The sequence below is a fragment of the Xiphophorus maculatus genome, chromosome 8 (assembly GCF_002775205.1).
Source record: "Xiphophorus maculatus strain JP 163 A chromosome 8, X_maculatus-5.0-male, whole genome shotgun sequence".
NCBI classification, from domain to species: domain Eukaryota; kingdom Metazoa; phylum Chordata; class Actinopteri; order Cyprinodontiformes; family Poeciliidae; genus Xiphophorus; species Xiphophorus maculatus.
This window is the reverse complement of record NC_036450.1, coordinates 13,912,369-13,932,739: the sequence shown is the minus strand read 5'-3', so window position 1 is coordinate 13,932,739 and position 20,371 is coordinate 13,912,369. Positions and strand designations below refer to the sequence as shown.

The 20,371-nt window shown below is 37.0% G+C and overlaps 1 protein-coding gene across 6 annotated transcripts; it reads right to left on the bottom strand.

The window, feature by feature from the left end:
- Window positions 1–1,298: 1,298 nt before the first annotated feature.
- On the bottom strand, window positions 1,299–18,411 carry LOC102221077 (ARF GTPase-activating protein GIT2-like). Of its 6 annotated transcripts, none has more exons than XM_023338396.1 (21): window positions 18,188–18,411; window positions 17,583–17,716; window positions 16,654–16,766; window positions 15,479–15,584; window positions 14,950–15,036; window positions 14,717–14,847; window positions 13,524–13,618; window positions 13,369–13,414; window positions 13,183–13,188; window positions 13,034–13,085; window positions 12,886–12,958; window positions 12,667–12,764; window positions 12,462–12,573; window positions 11,965–12,116; window positions 11,709–11,861; window positions 9,127–9,336; window positions 8,888–8,977; window positions 7,559–7,641; window positions 6,727–6,882; window positions 4,285–4,348; window positions 1,299–2,224 (listed from the first exon to the last, which is right to left on the bottom strand). In XM_023338396.1, the coding sequence occupies exons 1-21, from the start codon at window positions 18,237–18,239 to the stop codon at window positions 2,213–2,215; spliced, it is 2,025 nt and encodes a 674-aa protein (XP_023194164.1). In that variant the 5' UTR covers window positions 18,240–18,411; the 3' UTR covers window positions 1,299–2,212. The 6 variants fall into 6 exon arrangements, with proteins under 6 accessions (XP_023194164.1, XP_023194160.1, XP_023194159.1 ...); XM_023338392.1 differs by having other exon boundaries at window positions 1,299–2,779; window positions 13,034–13,082; window positions 18,188–18,408; XM_023338391.1 differs by having other exon boundaries at window positions 1,299–2,779; window positions 18,188–18,407.
- Between the last annotated feature and the right edge of the window lie 1,960 nt (window positions 18,412–20,371).

The following is a 20,371-nucleotide window of genomic DNA, read 5'->3' as shown; positions in this document are numbered from 1 at the left end:
AAAAATATTCTGTGACTTTAAAGACAATAGATTTTTTTTTGTAAGGTCCACTTATCAGAATATATATATATATATATATATATATATATATATATATATATATTAGAAGCTTGTTTTTAAAGTTCCAAATGTATATGGATTACATGATTAGGTTTCAACTTTCTCAAATATTTTTGCATGAAAGTGTGAAAATACAATTTCACATTTATTTATGGTTCCCTACGTATCTAAAAGGTGAGTTTCAGTTTCAATAATCTTTCTTTTACCATTTTTGAATCACATCTACCAGAGTAAAAATAGATGACTTGGAAAAACGACCCAGTACTTTTAATACTACCCTGAACCTGTGGGGTCAAACTCAATGGAGGAAAGTAATACTACATTTCTGATTGGCTGAGTATGTTCACTCTTGGCATTAGATGTCAGTCGCCAGTTTAAACTTGTGTGTTTTTCTTAAACTATAACAGATTGAAAATCTCTGACACAATCTTACAAGTAAACTCATAAGACATGACATATTTGTTTTTGCTTTTTTTAAAAAAAAAAAAGATAAAAAACAACCAGTTTCCTAAAAAGCTTTGAAATATTTTATACATTTCCTTAAGTGTATTTATTCTGTTGCCAAAATTAAATGGGTTTTTTTTTTCTTCCTTTCTTATTCTTCATCTAATTGCAAACCCATCATTTGTAATTTAAATGTACAGCTTTTGCAGTTCAAATGCGCAAAACAAATCTAACCTGGGCAGACTGCAGTTAGAGTTGGAGGATGAAGGTTCAGGGGAGTATTTTAGAAACAAACCTAAAGTCATCCTCTCTAGCGCTTGCTTCGTTACACATCAAGTCTTCATAAAAAAACAAAAAATAAAAACATAAACAGCTGGGCTAAAATAAATTAACTTAATATATGCAACATCAGTTACATCATTAATACACTGAAGGGATTGTGGCAGATGTTTTCTCAGTCCCACAAGATTGCCCAATGTCCATTTAAAATAATCATACTTCAAATATTCTGATACTTGTTTGCAGTCTAACGTTTACAAAACTCAAAAGTAATTAAAACCTAGTAAATAGTTTATTTTAAATAAAGCAGATTTAAAATAATTGTGGTCTCATTTAAATAGGGTGAAAACATCCTAGCGCTTTTCTTAATGTGTGATACAGTCCGCAACGTTTTCTACTGAATAAAATATATTTTCTGTCAAACACACGTCAAGCCGTAGTTTTAAAAATGGATTATAGAAGATCATTTCTCATAATGCAATTGTTGACATAGAAGAGAAAGTCTCCTGGAAACATAGTGAACATGTTTTATGTTTATGAAGTCTAATTAAACCTGAGTAACATGAAAAGAACTACAGTTCATTTCCACAACTGGGTCAAAGTCATCTGGCTCACTATGATCTACAATAGGTACACAGAGGTTACGGTTATTTTATTGTGGGCTGTAAGCCATGTAGAACTACGCATTTGACCACAGGAAGCGTGTAAAACACTTGATTACAGCACCACAGCAAATACACTGAGATCACAAGTTATCATTAATTGACTGCCAGCTGGGATGCCCCAAACAGCAGGACGAATGTTAGCTGTGTTGAACAAAAGCTTATGAAAATAAACACTGATATTTGTTTAGAGGTATGGACATACATTTTTAAATAGAATAGCATTTGGATTAATCTGATAAAGAATTGCATGGATACATACATCTTACATATTTGCATAATGCTGTTAAAACTGATTCAAAGTGGTTTTCACACAACCCATTGTGGACGCCGCATTTGAGAGCAACTTCGCTCCCTCACACACAGTCACACACTGAGCATTACAAGTATGGCTGTAACATTATAACTCCAATAACTACTGACACTTTACCTAAAGAAGAGATCTTCAACCAGCTGAGAGAGAGAGAAGCATAAATCTCCTGCTGGATGGAATGAAAGTGTGCTGGTCTGAAACATAGTCTAATACACCGAAAGGCGTTTTGTGTCATCGTCACAGTCGGCTTTCTAAACAAATGTATACTTTTAAGCAAGCAACATCACAAAGATTTTAGATTACAATACAGCCACCGTTTCCTAAAACAACAGTTATTAGAAAAATAAACCATCACCACTGGAGTAAACTGGGGAGGGTTTATCAGTTGTGGTCCTTGCTGGTCTGAATCTTTTGGACCATGCCAGAAAGCAGATGTCAAGAACCACATCAGATGTCAAATACAGTACTGAGGAGAAAGAGAAAACACAAAGAAACTCTTTAGAACTGCTTGTTGTTCTATTTCGGTTCCATAAGTGCACAACGTTGCACTTTCGGAAACCAGAGGGATTTAACTCTGCGAGGTAAGGATGTGTCTTTTCATAAATGCACTGCACAAAGACAAAAGTTATTTTTTGATGACTTTATGATTCTGAATCCTTTGGCGAGACGTTCCCACCCCAAGGAATGTGTGTGAATGCTTAGACTTATTACTGTTGAGGAAACAGAAATATAACACTGATTAAAAAGAAAGCCTCGCACTGTAACAGATGGATTGCGCATTGAGTGCTTGAGAAGTGTCTTTGGGTTTAGGTTAGTTGTTGTTTTCTTTGGTTGTGACAGTAACAAGTTGCTTGGCAGCTTTGGCAATGTCATAGGCACACTGGATGACCTGCTGAGTGACCAGCTGGATGTCCGATGGGCAGGGATTGAGCTCTGCTGCCTTCTGGCACTCTCCGTGAAGTCGGCTCGCGCTCGAAGTCAGCAGATACAGAGAATTTCGCACCGTCTCCGAGGACGGCCTCTGTTGAGAGGGTAAGGCAAGAAGTTGAATAAAAATGCTCTTGAAGCAAAAGGGGATATTTAAGACCCGTCAACAAATCTGCTGATTGTTCAAGACACTAGGATGGTACAGTTTTCGAGTCCTTCCCATATCGGCTCAACAGGGCCAAAAGGCCGGAGTCCACCCTGACGACTCTGATGGCTCAAATTAGCATCCCTTCTTCAATTGTAAATGTGGTCGTTGACCGTCAGGCCAGAGGGTAGGAATGTGAATAGTCCATGTTGGGGGTGGGTATCTATGATACCTGCAGGAGATCAGGTCTCCTGTAGGTAGTGCTCTTCAGTTTAGTTTTGAAGCATACATGAAGTGTTTTTGGAGAGATGTGACCTTTTGCAGCTGATCCATGATGTTGTGCTGCATTATCCAGGTCATTTTGCCAAATGTACATAGAGTTTGCAAAACATAGAATCTGTTTCAAAAAATATGCAAAGGTTTTTCTAAAAGAAATTAGTAATGTTTCTCTTTGAAATAAAGCTAAGAGGGTATAACATGACAGTTTAGAAATAAACTAACCAAATTAATTGTGTTGATCCACCTCAAAAAAATAATGCAAAAAGTGTAAGCAAAAGAAATCTGGGAGACTTTGCACATGCAAATTTGCATGCAGCCTTTTGTGCTGTGGAGGATAAATAGGTGACTGTTTCACCTATTTAGTTCACAAGAACTAATGGCATTTATTTCAGTCATAATCTTGCAGGGGGTGACCAAGGTTCCATCACTATGTGACAGCTGGTCAGCAAACCTGGCAAACATGATTGACATGGCAGCACTGAATGCACATGTGCTTTATCAGGCATGCATTGGGGTGCAGGAGAGACGGGTGGACTTCCTGGTTGAGCTTGCAAAAGAGTTCGGTAACTCTCATGTGAGTGAGAAGAAGGCACACAAGGAGAAACTGCTTCGGCAACAACCTTCCACACCCAGCTCAGGCAAAAGGGCGAAGTGACACTTCGCCCTTTTGTTGACGGGACAGATTTGTTGACGGGTCAACCATCGATGCAGGATGCGTGTCCTGAGGCCGAAACATCATCAGTGACCCCTCACACCCCCACCATGGACTGTTCTCCCTGCTGCCCTCTGGAAAGAGGTTCTGCAGCATCCGGTGCAGGCCCACCTGGTTCCGAAACAGCTTTTTCCTACTTGCCATCAGACTTTTATTTTACTCACAACATTGGAACTTCAAACATTATCCTGAGCCGTATGCAACGAAATTTCGTTCTTTATACACCCTGTGCATTGAAAATGACAACAAAGTCAGTCTAAGTCGAAGTCGAAGTCTAAGTCTATTGTGCAACTGTGAGATGCGTTGAGGCCATTACCAGGGTACTGATAAGGTAATGGCCCTATTTACAGAACAAAAGCACCTGCTAGATAAAATCCTTCAGGCCAGTTGGACTATCGAAGCCGATATAGGTATACGTCAAAGTGGACTAACTCTAGCCATTCTAGTGTCAAGAAGTGAATACCTTGGGAAATAGGGCGGCCATCTCGGTCACAGCCAAACGGATCTTCTCAGAACAGGGCAGAAAGCTGGAAGAGACAAAATGCTGAATAAACAGGTTCTAAATGCTCTACTGAGTACAGAGACATTTAAATAAATTTTGCTTTTTAGCATGGTTTTCAAAGTAAAGCCACTTTTCTTCCTCATGTTTGTTAATGTGATTTTAAAAACCATAACAACTGCTGCCTTTTTTCACTAATAAATGAAACACTTCATGCTCAGCATTTTACTTATTAAAGTTTTCAGACCATTAAACCCTGAGTGGTATTAATGAATGTAATTCTAAAACATTGTACATGCAGGCCTGAAACAAACAGGTTGTAAATTTTAAGAGTTTCTTCAACTTTCACCATCTGAAATTTAAGAAGGTTTTAGAATAATTAAGTTCTCAAAACAACATGAAAAAACTCCTTTCCAAGTTTACTTCATAACTTACTTAATACCTAACATATAACTTATTTAATGATTTACCTTGACAGAGGTTTACTTAACCAACTTAAGTGACTTTAGTGTTTTTACATGTAGGCTACTTGGTGTCAAAGCCCTTTACTGGAATGTAGTGATACATGTGTTAATCCCAACCTATCACAGGAAAAATATCACCTTCATGTACATGTAGTCAGACAAAGAAGGTGGTGACCACGCTCATTCACAAAACACACACACATTTGTATTGGTTTTTGGTAAGAGGCACAACAGAAAAGCTGCAGAAAAGCTGGTGTGGACTGCTGCAGGAGCTGAAACCTGCAGCAGTCCACACCAAATTAATGCAATGCGGGTTGCAACTAATGGTGTGGAGGTTAAAGAATCAAATCCTCCTCATAAATCAGTGCAGCAAAAAAGTAGGAGTGTTAGTAGAAGCTATATGGAAAGTTAATAGTCATATGATAAAGTGCATATGGTAAGCTAAATATGCATTTATTCAATATATTTGACACAAGTTCCACCATGAATCATCAGATACTAATAATCACTACTCGGTTCCCAAGAAGTACATGACAGTTTTACATTTTATAGCTTATTTTGGTGGTTTTGAACTAAGGGTTATTCAATTTATTCATCAGTTTTTAATTTATTTTATACACATCCCAAAAGGCAATAGATTGTTCAAACTGGGTGAATATTTTTGTTTTAATTGTTTTTATATTTACAGTTAAGAGAATGTTCATTTTAGTAAAAATATTTAGTCATGAAACTATTGCTTAATACTACAACAATTATTTTAAACCACTATTTTTAAGACACAGTAATGCCAGTACTTTCAATGAGCTGCCACATCTCGTTAAAGAGACACAACTCATACGGCATTACGAGAAGTTAGATGGCAGTCAATGGAACAAATATATCATAAAAATGTTGAACATGATTACATAACACTTGAAATATTATATCCAACCAAATATTACATCCAAGTAGTCCCTTCGGATGTTCTGCTCTTGTTTTGTTGAATTATCCTCTTCTTAATAGATCTGCAAAGAAACCTCACATTTGGGACTATTCCATTTGCTATTGCTATTTCTTCATACAGTTTGGTTCTGCAGCTGCCCCTTGACTACCATATATGAGTTAACATGATGAATTAAAACAGACTATTTTTTTACAAAGATACTTTAGGATATTAATCAACATTGAAAATACCACCCAAAAATACATTTTGGCTGGCTGGAAGTGAAAATGTGAAAGAGTGCATTGTGTCAGCAATACCCACAAAAGAAGTTCTCACATGATCCTAATGGATTTTATTGACCTCTAATGAAATGTCTGCCTCAAATCTTTCACAAACAAGCACACTATCCAAATATCCTGTTGCTATAGATGAAAAATAGTAATGAAGATCTCTACATAAAGTGGTTCATTTGTGTATCTATAATTATTGTGATATAAGAATTATTGGAATCAAATAGTCCCCACATATTTAAAGGTTAGCAGAAGGCTACATGACATTGTAGACGAATCTGAGCAAACAGCTAAGATAAAAGAAAAGATTTAGATTGAAATCAAGAGCAGACATTGAGTCTGCAGACAATAGACAAGAAAAAACTTGAAAATGAGTAATTGCTTTCCATCAGCTGCATGAACAACCAGAGCCAGTTAAGGCACATCCAACTGGCTACCAGACTCCAAACCAGTAATTCCAGGTCTTTAGCATGTGTCTGGTTTTCTTCAACATGTGACTGTGTTTAACTTACAACTCGGCATATTTCAGTTAAAAGGCTAGTTGTGAAACAAGTGGCATACAAATCCCATAGCATGGCTTCTAAAAGGCACTGACCAAGAAGCTGAAAAACCTTCAGCTTGAGTAAATCTAAAACATAGCTGACTCCTTAAAGTCAGGTAGAAATGCATCATTCAACAGGTTTAATTAATTTTAAATCATGGCGTCACACTTCAAATCAAAATGCTGTACCTTTCATGCTTGGTCTCCTGTGCAGCTCTCAGGAGTTCCTGGATGTTCTTGGTGATCTGCTCCGTCTTGCATATAACGTCCTCAGTGCACGGCAGAGTGGCATCTTCTTCACCTTCCACCCCTGGTTCCACTGAGTCAGGAGCAGCTTCCGGACTGCTACAAACGCAAAAATACAAACACTGAATTCCTCCTAAAGATACAGTTTAAAGTGAAATTATAACCAAGTCTTGGAAGAAGATGTTATATTTATATTGACCTGGTGCAAGGTCAATTTAATGATTACTCTTGTGGTTGAATTAAGTGCATGGTCTGAACATTTTAAATGTTATGTCCATAAAAGTAGCCCTATGTCATTTAAAAACAACTCACTACTTGTCACTGAACATTTTTTAGTAGTATTTGTCTTTAAAGTATCGCTAAATTTTCAATCTCAAGGACCTAGATCTGATTTTAGTCCAGTCAAGTCAGCAGGTTTAGAAAAAACATACAAGATGTTTTTTTTTTTTCTGCTTCATATTGTATGCCTTTTGTTTTGAAAAACATTGACAACAATGATTAGTAATCATGTTTTCCCACACAGCTGCTAACCTAAGACAGATTCATGGGAAAAAATAAATATACAGTAGATATAGATTTATTAGATATAGTTCACAAATGGTCAAGGTTACCGTCTGAATATTTAAAGATTAATAAAAAAGGGCCGGATTGACTGATCCAGAGTTCAAAGTTGGAGAAGCACTGCTCTAAATCTACATAAAAAATTGTTTCACTTCACAGTCAGCAGCACTTTGCAAAAGCAAGTCCCCAGTAAACATACAATGTTCCTACTTACCCAGTCTCCTCGAGTTCAGAGTGGTTTGGAGTAGTGTCATAGTCGTTCTCCAACATTGTACCGTGTCCTCCAAGACTACAGCCCTATAATGATACCAATGTATTACTATCAGTCAAACACAAAGTGACTAATGATTACAACACACGGCAAAATTAGGAAAATTTACTTCATGCATTTCAGAATCAATGTTTTGTTCTAAAGCAAATACAGAAAAGGAGGAGAAAAAAATATCAAGTGATTGTGTTTTAGACATTCATAGCACAGCTGATGCAATTAGTAGCTGTAATAAAATACAGATGGTAGCTAAGTGTTGTGTAATCACAACACTTAGCAATGCCAAAAAGTACTTTGTGTAAAGCTATCTCATGTTTTTATAGAGATGCACCAAGGAATTAACTGGAGAAGGAACAGACTGATTTTAGGCTTGATTGACTATAAATATGATCAACCGGTCGAAAACTCAAAAATCCTCTCTTTTTCAGGCCACAATCTTCAGTGTGGACACTGTTACTGAGTGAACAACATTTAACTTTAGCCATTTTCAGTATCAGTGACATGTCTAAAACATAGAGGAACCAAAGAAGTCATTTTAAAGGAAACTAAATTAATCTGGATTTCTGCCGTTCCTTCAGAACGTAAGACGGTGAGGAAGAGCAGGACCTTTTACGCAGATAACAGAAACCAGAAACTGAGTGCAAGAAAGTTTCTCTTGCAATTTTTCAGCTTTCAACCTCCATCTGTAATAGAATGGACTGGATTTGAAAATGTTGGCAGCCTTTTGGAAATCTCATTTTCTAAGAATACACAGAGTGGCTTCTTCGACTAGCAATGCTAATGGAACTAATGGCGAATATAACATATAAAGACAGTTTAATATGCATTGAATTTCAATGTAAGTCTATTTAAGACTGACTACTCACAGGCAGTAAAATGCAAACATCAGGAAGCCCAAACAAAAGAAAAGCTTAAGTAATTTAAAATTAGCTCAATTGGTCTCAGTAGGTCAAAGATATACAAAAACCTAAGATCGAAAAATTAACTTGAAAAGTCGTATCAGTGCATCTCTAATCTTGATCACTGCAGCAGTGTGATCATTCTGACAGCATCTGTGCAACATTTCATAAATTTAATGTTTACTTTCAAACCTGCTGGGTTTGTTGACGTGACTGGACCATAGCAGAGGTACTAAGGTACATGCATGCAGCCAATACTCAGAAAAAGCAGTTCAAAGACAGGTCTGGAGAGAAAAGACTGTGGGGTCAAGCAAGAGGACAGTTTTCAGTGTCCCTGGAGGCTCCAACTGAGCCAAGGGGACTTTTGGTACTCAACCCTGCGAGATCTCTCATCCCACGACCAGGACAGGGGAGAGGGGAAGGTAGGGAGGGAGGAGGCAGCTGTCCCCAAAGGGCCCCTCCCAATCTAGAGAAGGGGTCAAACCAAGTTGAGCAACACCATTGAGATGCAGTAAATGACTGAATGAATAAATGAAAATCCAACACCAGCCCCAAGCCAAGCATCTCGTCACTTTAAACAATCATGAGCAGGAGCGCCGCTGCCCGTGTGCTTACGTTGGTGGGAAATGGCTGCAAAACAACTCCGTCATCATGGCGAGCCATGTCCACTCTGTGGGAGAAATGTTTCGGAGCAGAGCCCGTCTCATACATCGACATGGCGCGACCTCCGCGGGGTGGATGTCGACCAAAGGGCCCCTGGGGATGTTGTTGTCCGCCGGGGGTTTGCCATCTCAGCGTTGTGTTTTCAGTCTGCAGGGAGCTCAGCTGGGGGCAACAAAGAGACGTGTAATTTAATCTTGGCTGGAGGTCGCTTTCCCCACAATAAGTCTGTAATCAACAGATAAGCCTCAAGGTTAAAGGAAATTCTTTGTTGTAATGCTCTACCACACAAAAGGAGAGCTCTCCTTGACAAATGAAATGCTGATAAAGCATGTTGATAAAAACTCTCATGAGAATACCCACCAGAAGCGGTTCCCCTTATTTATGAGGAAAAAAATGACGGTGAGAAACGTGACTTTTACAGCTTACTGGGCAAAAATCCTCAACATGCAACTTTTCAACAGAGTGCAAGTCTTATAAAGACCACCAGAGGTCTTTGGTTAACCAAAGAAGACAGTTTGCATCATTAAAAAGTAAGTCAAAAATGTTTTAAACAAATTAACTGATGATTGCATTAGAAGCATCCTTATCATGTAGAGTTTAACACAACAGCGGACAAAAAAGCTGGTGTTTTCAAGTCTGGGGCATTAGTTTAATAAATATTTTGGCTGTGAAATATGCCAAATCTGAATATGAAAGTAAACAGTGCTAAATGCATTATATCATTGTACAGTGCAGGGAAATAAGAAAAAAAAAGAACTTTGTCAGGAGAAAAACAGTTGTAAAGTAAACAACTTCAATAACGTCTAACTGTCCACATTTAGTTGAAGTGTTTACATTCCAGGAAAGTAAGGCAAAATAGGGGCATCTATTAACTGAGCTCTGTGTTTCTGACAAACATCGTCCATATTTGACTTAGGTAAAAGAGAGTCGATGTACTGTAAATAAAAGGTGCTTATAGAGTTACTCCATCATTCTATGGGGACAGCAAGAAAAAAATCTAGCCTAATTCTTAAGAAATTAGCCTTAAAAATGGTATAAAAGGCCAACTAAGCTCTGTTTCTTACATAGGATGCATTCCAGAAGTAGAGACTTGGAATGATGTCCTAAAATTTGAGTGCCTCCTAGTTTTAAGTCAGAAAACCAGTGGGATTAGCCAACTCATAGGAAGCAGTAAACCAAGTGGTACAAGCGAATCACAATGTATTTCTATCCATCCTATGCATTGAAACAGTAAATAAGCATGCTAACAAATACAGAATCAACTGTAAACTGCTGTCACACTGTTTCCCCATCTTGCCAAGACTGCACTAAATGTGAGGAAATGAAGGTGATTTTTTTCTATCAAGCATTATGGCTGTTTCTGTCTTTAGAGTATGCTGTGTTTTAATAGCGTCTTAATACGCTCTGATGAGGATGTTTCTTCCAATATGAGAAATGAAAGGATGCAAATTGTGTGTTTAGTAGACAAAAGAATCTTTGTTTCCTTCTGAATAACCCGGATCATGTTTCTAGAAAGAGACCATGCTATTGATCTGAATCTGCTGCCCTCAAGTGTGACCAGAAATGTTAATGGAAGAGGATTTTCTGAAACATCAGTAGCAATGTCTAAAACAGGTATGTCTGACATGTTTAAAAAATTATGTAAGATGAGACAAATGTGTAACTGTAGTAAGAAATAAAGTGGATGTGGGTGGTATTTGGCAGATGCTTTCTGGAGGTGCAAGCGATCTACTCTCAGTTCATAATTCTAGTTTGTAGAGCCAACCTGTTGCAGTAGTCCAAGCTATATTTTTTGTTCCTTTCTGAAATCTTCTACTAAACATTTTCAGCTAGAATGGTAATTTTTAGAGGTATGCTTGCTGTGCTGCTGGGATATTGTCTCTTTTTAATCACCTGTTTTAATTGGTAACCATCCCAGTGAGAGCTGCTTACATTTGGAAGAGGTTTATTGAGCTCTTTAAATTAACCAAGGACAGGCATAATACACTAAAGCCCCAAAATGTTCTAAGGATGTTTCAAATGTAGTCTAGAAACATTAAAAAAACTAATGTAAACCATGTCTTTAATTGATCGTCGAAGGGAATATAGCAGTCTGATGGAAGATGATGAAATACTAAGAATTTATTTAATGCAAATTTATGTAATGTGAGGAAGATAAGACTTTAGCAGCATCAGCTCATAAAATCCACCCAACCATGAATAGTTGAAACTCCCGACTCCTCAGCACACTGTTTCATAAATTTCATCTGCCTGTTGCACATTTGCAGATGAAATGGGGGACATTCCTATTAGGCTGGCAACATGTTAAAACTAATGCAGCTCAGGGCAGCAATCAACCAAATCAATATGCCTCAAAGAGGATAGAAATGCAATTTGTTAGGTGCAATAATCCACAACTACACTTGCACTGAAATATTAATATACCACCATTTAATTAACGTTCACAAAGAGATTAATACTGCACAACTGTTCATTTTATTCATACGCTCACAAAATAATTAAACACATACGACATAATCCATAACTTAACTAACCTTGCTCTGCATCATCTGCAGTTCTTTACTAAGATGACAGTTGACTTTGAGAAGCTGTTGTATTTTGGCCTCTGAAGCAGTCAGGGCACTCTTCACCTCCATGAACTCCTGCACTGTAATTGGTCCATCAGACAGATCAGAAGACTCTGAGCTCTAATGCAAAAGAAAAAAAAATAGAAAAGATGCTATCAATTTTAAATGCCAAGAAAGGTACTGATGTTCAGTGTGAGAGACTGGTTTCTTAAAAAAAATGAACCTTTGTCCTCCCATGGTTACAGCTATCCCCACATGTGGCCTCTTGTACTGGATCTTCATCAGATGCCACACTGTCATAATCTGGTTGATCGTTGTCTTGGCTCTCACTGTTGTGGCGACTGTTTATTCCCTGAAGGATCAGCTCAACGTTATCTGATGGCAGAAAGAAAAGTCAGTGATGAAGCAGGATGGAAACTACAAAGAGATCAAGATACTAAACAGAGCATATTTAAATTCCTCTTTTGAAATTGCAACTGAAAAAACAACAAAAAAACAAAATAGTTGCGGGGGTGGTTTGGCATTTCTTGATTAAGCATCAGTTTAACACCTTGTATGTGTGACTCATACCACACATACTCCTACTTGGTTCAAACTATAGAACTGATGCTTTATTGGAAACTTAAAACACACAACCCCACAAGCTACCTGTAAAAAAGCTCAGAAATATATGAACAATGTGAGAACGGATCTGTAAAAACAAAAATTTCCTTCATGTACCTTTTGGACTATCGCAGGAATTACCCCACTGTCGTCTTTTAGCATCTGCTAGAATATCAATAACCAAGGTGGCAAATTCATGAGCGCTAAACCTCGCCAATTTCTGACGACCCTAGAAACACAAAAGCATGAAAGCAGAAAGAAAAACTTTCAGATGTCAACTACTTGCACAAGAGCGTTAGGTTTCAATATGAAGAAGACTTGCCTGATTTCTGGTGGATGAATATTCAGGGTTGACAGGCAAAAAAGGAACAACTGTAGTGTCTGTCACAAGAGTGCTGTGGTTCTGAGTGGCCAACCAGACTGAAACATGAGGGTATTTTGCATGAAACATTAGACAGGAATGTAAATACAGAAATACAAAGAGAAAAAACAAGACTGCATACAGAACATAGTTTTATTTTAAGAAGTTCAGAAATCCAACCTGCATCAGTTTCTCTTCTGTCCACTTCATCATAAACATCCATGGCAAGTTCCTCAAATTGATGGTTACTTAACTAAGACAAAAGCTGAATTAGAAATTTATTTTTAGCCATTTGTACAGAAATTTACCATAACTGAAGACATCTTACCGACTGGAGCTTCTTCTTTGCTGCCTTTGCAAAATCTGACAAATCGAGACTGCTTTGGACAAAAGAATTCAAGCCATTACTTTACCAGGTGGAAAAAAAAAACTTCCAAAATATTCCAGCACATAAAGAAACATAAAATAAACACTTACTTGTTTCTATTCCATCGAATGCAGCACAGAGTAAAATACACAGCAAAAACAGACTAAATAATTCTTGAGGTTCACAATAAAATCTCAATTCAATCACCAAATATTATAAACTAAGACAGATTTTTATAAAGGCTTTAAATCTTTAATTTCTTCCTTTCAATAATCTCAGATTTAAAAAAAAATTACCTGTCAGCCATTTGTGGAATGATGAAGTGCTGCCCATTTCTATGATCTAGGACAAAACAATCCCAAAAAAATGATTTCCAATGAATAAATATGTAATCGCTTCTCTGGCTTCTTGTTAAATTTAAACTGACTTTATTGACTTTGAGTAGACTCACCAGGTCTTCTGCCACACAGGTAAAATGTTAACCGGTCAGTGAGTTCATATTGTATCTCAACCAGCCTCTCTGCCAGCTCCTGGTGCCCAGCTTGTCTGCAAATATGACACATGAAAAGAAAGTTTTACCACCATCTGCTGATAAAAATGACAAATCTAACGTGAATAGTGTTGGGGACTAAAAAAAGTTCTCATGGTCACATTCAGTATAAGACATTAAAAATATTGTTAATTTAATGATTAATTTTATCACAACATAAAAACATTTTGGTGCCTTAATTCTTCAAATGATTGACATCTTGTCTACAAAATATTGATGTTTCCATTTTTATTCAAAAAATGTTTTCAGAAATAATACTATAGTATGTAATAAATAGTTCTTACCAATATCTTTATTTTCTTTGTCTTCATGTCATTGTTAAACTGGATTAACATAGTATTGCATTCAGTCAACAGCTTAGACCATTGGAGTCTGTCCTTATTGTTCATTGTAGAAAAAGCATGCTAGATATGAGTCATGTCAATTATAGGTTACATTTCTCAAATTTCTAGCTTCACTACTTCAACCCTTTTTTCCCCCCCAAGTATTTCTCACCAACTTCTGCACAAAATAAAACACTGATCCATAACCACAACATATTAAGAGTGGGAATAAATCCAAATTTTTCACGGCATAACTTAAAGAGAACAGGAAAGGCAGATTTGTACCTAATTAAATTTTCTGTTGTAACTTATTGATTTATGCGCCAGCTTGAAATGTTTTGTAGCAAAAGTGGGAACCTCACAGGGTGTGTAACATTTGCTGTAACACATTGACAAAGTGATGTTTGTTACATCACAATGAGTTAGGCAACTTCTAGAACAGCTATAACTGTTAGCAGCTTTCTTTTTTGTACACCAAACTCTCACCACAAAGCTCTGGGGAGAGAAAAGAAAGCTTTTGTGCTTTTCAGGAGAGACATAAATCACAATTCTTTGTTTAAAAACAAAATGTTCCTACATGTGGCATGTTTAAAATTATATGGTTCCACCTAACTAACATCAAATTGCTCTGTACCATGATGTAGTTCTAAAACAAGCTGTTGACTGAATGCAATACTCTGTTAATCCAGTTTAACAATGAGATAAAGACAAAGAAAAAAAAATATATTTTTAAGAACTATTTATTACAAGCTTTATTAGTCTTAAGTTTACCTTGCGTTGTCAATCGGTGTCTTCCCACTGGAGTCCAGAGCTCCAGGATCGGCTCCATAAACAGCCAAGAGCTCAGCTTGTAGAATCTGACCTGCCTTTGCGGCTATATGCAGTGGGGTGTTACCTTTCTCCTAAAGTCACAATAAAGAAATTTTGCACTTTGGAATTGACATACGTAAAAACACAATTTGGACAATGCTTTTATATTTTGAGCACATTTTTCCAAGACTTACTGGGTGGAAGAAGTTGGCTTGTGCTCCTAGAGATAGAAGTCTAAGGCAGGTCTCCAGGTTCCCGGTCCGAACACTGGAGTGGAGTTGCTGCATGAAAATCAAAAAGAGGTTTGTTGAAATTTAAATGTGAGGTTCATTCATAAATTGTTTAATACATTTATTGAAATAAGTGCTTTTTAAATGCTTTATGGCCTATAGTATCTACAGAATCTAAGAGTTTTGCATTTTAATATTCAGATTATGAGCCTGGCCAAAATGTGAAAATGTCAGCAGAACTGAGAGCAGTTTATTGATCTATAAAAAGAACGTATCAGGATGCATTTTTTTACACAGACTACACTAATTTACATAAACCCAACAGGGATGACAGAAAAAGAAATAAACTTCCTTTACTCTGCAAAAGCACAGAAACATGTTAATTACACTATCATCTGTCAATTGGGTTCCATTGTTGCTGACACAAATATGCTAAATCTTTATTCCTGTACTACGCATGAAAAAAAAACCTAATCAAAAACAACTTTTTTACCTTACTGAGATCCTTTGCTGTTACACTGTCATCATCACGACAAGGCATCCGATGGACATAAGCCAACATCTGATATTTTGCTTTGATGAACTCCGTCTTGTTGGGGCTGCAAATAAAACAGTCCACAGGTGAAATTGAGGGAATATTTCTACTTTCACTGACTGCCGCGACATGTTATTTGCTTTCTGTGATTATTCTTCTGACTAGCTATCATAAATCAGACACAACAGCTTTCCAGATTCCCCAAAGACTGTAACCCAAAAGCTTTTATTTGAATATTTAATTGACACTTGACTTAAGAGGATGTTGAACTTTTATAGTGCTGGTCAAATTAAGTCCACATCAACTCACATTTGTCTCTTTTTCCTTATTGATTCGGTACAGGAGTTATCCCTCCCTGTTATCTAACTAACTGTTCAATAATTACTTTGTAACTATGAGCAGAGCATTGTAATAATTAAAAAATGATAGATGAGATTCTCCTTGTTTAGTGAATGATTCAACAAACAACATGGAGCAGCTGAAGGCTTTGTGTTTCACGGACAAACTTTCAAACCTCGTACACATTCCCAACAACTAGAACTCAGACTAAGAAACAAATTTAAGGCAAACTATTAAATTAAATTATGGTAATTTTAAAAAAATCTAACAATTCTCTGAGAAAGTTTCTGCATGTCTGTTGATTGCTAATAGCATGCGTTTTCTCACTATGTGAACTGAACCTATAACAGCTGTGTTTATATGTCTCTGAATGTTTATGTTTAGTCCACCAGTGTGACACTCGACTAATAAAATATTTACACCCAGAAACGGATGTTATATTCATCACACTATCCTGCAGATTGTTTTCTTATTCTATTCTTTATGACTATGGATAGCTTTTTAAATAAAAGTTTTATATTTTTCTATCACACTGATAACCTACAGCCAACTAGGAGTTGTTCATACTTCTTCAAACTAAACTTATTTTATGGGAAGATTGAAGAAGTTTTTCAAGTTGGCTGAGACTGCATCGCAATGAGTCATGGTCATAGCACAGAGGGCCAATTGTGCATATTCACTGACCCCAAGTATGAAAATCCATGTTTGCTGCAAACCGTTATACAAAGTGCAAGAAAGCATACCAAAATCTGCAGTGACATATATATAAATCCTTAAAAACCCCCACTACTTACTGAACTCTGTCCTGAGGGTTGGCTTTGCGTTTCCCACTCGCTGACGAGGAAGGATCCAGAAGGCTGTGTTCCCATATGGAATTTGCACCATTGCCATATAATGTCTGGACCATCTAGAGCAAGACACAACTAGTTGGAGTTAAAGAACACAAAGCCTTGCAAAAGTATTAAACTCCAACTTTTTCTTACTTTGTCATGCCACAACCACAGACTTCAAATCTTTTTTTTATTGAGATCTTATATGATTTCCAAATTCCTTGCCAATAAAAGTCTTAAGTGTGGTCAGTATCTGTACCCAGCAGACCTAACTCTGACACCCTTAAATAAAGAAATGAAAGAATTAATCGGAGAAACTGCCAAGAAGCCAATGGCAACTCAAGCGGATCTGCAGAGATCCACAGCTCAAGTGGGGGAGCTTGTTGATGGAAAAACTATTAGTCTGCCCTTTATGCAGGAGTGGCAAGGAGAGGGCCCTTTCTATGAGGAATATATACAACAATACTCCACACGAGATCTGACTAATATAGAGATATTCTGCAGAGGTAAAACCTTTTAACTTATGCAGGCAAAGGTATCCCCAGTATACTTGCAATTGTAATTGGCACCAAAAGATAGTTCAACAAAGTATTAGGGGTCTGAATATTGATGCACATCACAAGTTTCAGATTTTGTTTTATGTATATTTGAAGACAATGCATAATTTAACTCCCAAGTCGATTTGTCATGTAAAATACTAAATAAATACTCTGACATTTGTATTTTTTTAACATGCTAAATGAGAAATAACTCAAGGGATATGCAAACTTTGGCAAAGCAGTGTGCTGACTGTGTACCCTTGTTCATTGATCTGTGTGGAAGAAATGTCTGATTACTGAAAAGATTTGCATTTGATGTTTGTTTTGAGGGGGTTGTGCTCTTGTATTACTCACCTGCAGCTGAGACTGAGGCCAGGAACACTGAGTCAGATGCCTGACTTGAGAGCTGTGTCGCCCGAGACCCCGGTGGATGCTGCAGCACTCGTCGCAGATCAACACACCCCTGTTCACAGAGGCCCAACGGGGCTCTGCAAAACACATGTGATGTTTGTTAATGAGCTAGCTCCATTATGTATGAACACTGACCGTTATTCACACATTTAATCTCAAGCTGCCTCTTTGAAATATTCTGATATAAAAATCACGGAAGATATATGACATTATTTTCAACCAGTCACTCAAGTAAGATAATCTTTTTTTTTCTTTTTTTGGACGAACCCTACCAACTGTAAAGCTAACTCCATGTTAGTACTGTTAATGATTTTAAACATACAGTTTCATTATTACATAAGTTACCATTACTACACAGCGACTTCTACACTACAAACAAACTTACTCACGAGTAGTAAGTTTACAAATACATTTAGCACTATTACTGTCTGTCAATGAGTTGTCACAGTTCCGAAATATTAATTAGTTTAGCCAACCGGACGTAGCGGTTGGTTAGCGGTTGGTTAGCTAGGCAGCTAACGTAAATGCTAGCTAGTTCGGCACCGTACCAGGAGCGCTGCAATCAGCGCAGACCTCCCTGCTTCGCACTCGCTTCGACATCCCTTACGCAGAATTCCTCTCAGTCGGGGAAGAGAAAAGGTTTTCCTAATGTATATTACAACGTAAATAGTCCAGGTCGGTAAACTGTATTCGTGCAAGGCAAGACAAGCAGCTGTGTGTGTGTCCTCCTCCCTCCTACTGTTGAACAAAGCAGCGTCTCGTTCCAATAAGTACTCTGTGCTTCCTTGTCTGCTTCCTTCCTCGTTTCCTTCGTCGTCTTTTGTTTCTGTTTTATATCGGAGTTCAGGGTTGAAATTTGCAGGGCTAGGCATGTTGTTGGTACTTATGGTAAAGATACGTGAAAAGCCTTCAAACAAATTGATGTTTTATTGTAGTGAAATTATGGAAATCTGGAAAAAAAAATCAATTGAAGTACATTCTTTCAGAGAAGAGGAAAAAAACTCATAAAGGAAAATTATTTTTGCTCCCCTGCTGTAAATACTGACTCTACATCAAGCCAACCACACAGGACTTTGTCATAAATTTCACAAGGACACGAAAGAGTTTTTGTGTTTGTTGGCCGTATACCTAAGTACCCAGAGCGCCATGAGAGAAGGGACTACCTTCTGCTAGACCTCAAAATATGTAGCATTCAGGACAATTTATGGAAAAAATACAAGAAAAAGTGTGGTGAAAGTGTGATCTTCTAAGTGGACAATGTGTCATGTTTGGGGATGAATGTTGAGAAGGAGGACAGAAATATTATGTAGAAAAAAATCTAACAAATTTAGATTTGCTTTACATTCTGGGGTTTAGAAAAAATACATAATTTAGCAAAGTGTAAATGACTTAAAACAGAAAAGGTTATGTGATTTAATGTCAAACAGTGAGAAAAAAGAGTTATGTTCTATATTTGAATATTTTCAAAATAGAAATCCGGTTTCATTTGTACTTATCTCTGATTACAGATCCTTCACAACGCGCCATGTGACTTGTGAAAGCATTACCTTTGCAGTTTCAGTTGACGTCTCAGTTTTTGCAAGTCTTTGTATCCATGAGCTGGCCACTAAAGACTCCAAATCAAAACTGACGTGCTCGTCTGTTTTCGTGTTTATGTCATATATTTTTACTATATGACATAATCATTTTTCGAAAAAAAAAAAGACTTGGTGACCCTAAAATATTTGCCATAGTCTCTGATAGACTTTGGATTTTTGCTTACCTTCCTTACTATCCTGCTCCAGTCTGTGAGGTGAGATACGATCCTTATTTTAAAGGCTACTGTAAAGTTTGCTGTGACTTTTAGACAAGGTTCCACTTACAGAGTCCATTTCTAACTCAAATTTGTTCCAATCTTGGAAAATGCATCTTTTAGTTGACTCTGCAATTACAACCTTTTTCTGACTTGTACATTCCCACACCAAAAGCAGCAGGTACATTAGGTATTTTGCTAATTATTTTTCATTGACTATGTTCCTTCAAGTCATCAGTAGTGTCAAGTTCATCTCACTAAACAGAGTCCCAATAAAAAATATCCTAAACCCAAAGCTCTTTCTCCACATTTTGACACAATCATCCTCCCATACTTCAGTGTTGTTGTGTCTTCTAATATATGTTACATATCTCTGCAGCAACTGCACAACTTTGCACCAATAAGTTTTTAATTCTGAAAATGCCAGAATAGGATATTTCAAAGCACAACATATATCATATTGCTAACAAAGTTGAACATTTATAGAGTATTCTTTGAATGTGAGAAAATCTGGAACATTCTGGCAACATTTATGGAACATCCCTGAAGGTTATACACCATATAACCAATTTAGATGTTAAAAATTGGACTAAGGGAGTAAACATTCAAAAAAGTACCTTGCTCTATTCTCAATTTTTATTGGTTATTTGCATTTCTAGTCAATGAGTAAAACCAGCTCTCAATCTAAGACTTTATAGCTATCACTACCCCCCAAAAAGTCAGGGTTATTTACACAGTTTTATACAATTCAAATAATCAATAAATTCAATAACACAATAATTTCTACACTTTTTTTTTTACTTCTAAATAGTCTGTTAATGTGCTTTTGCAGAAAATGTAATATGCATGCATATCTTGTATATTTCTTTTTTTTTTAAATTACCCTACTCAGTTGCACATTTCTTTTAATCTGAATATGGTATTTTGGATTATTGTCCAG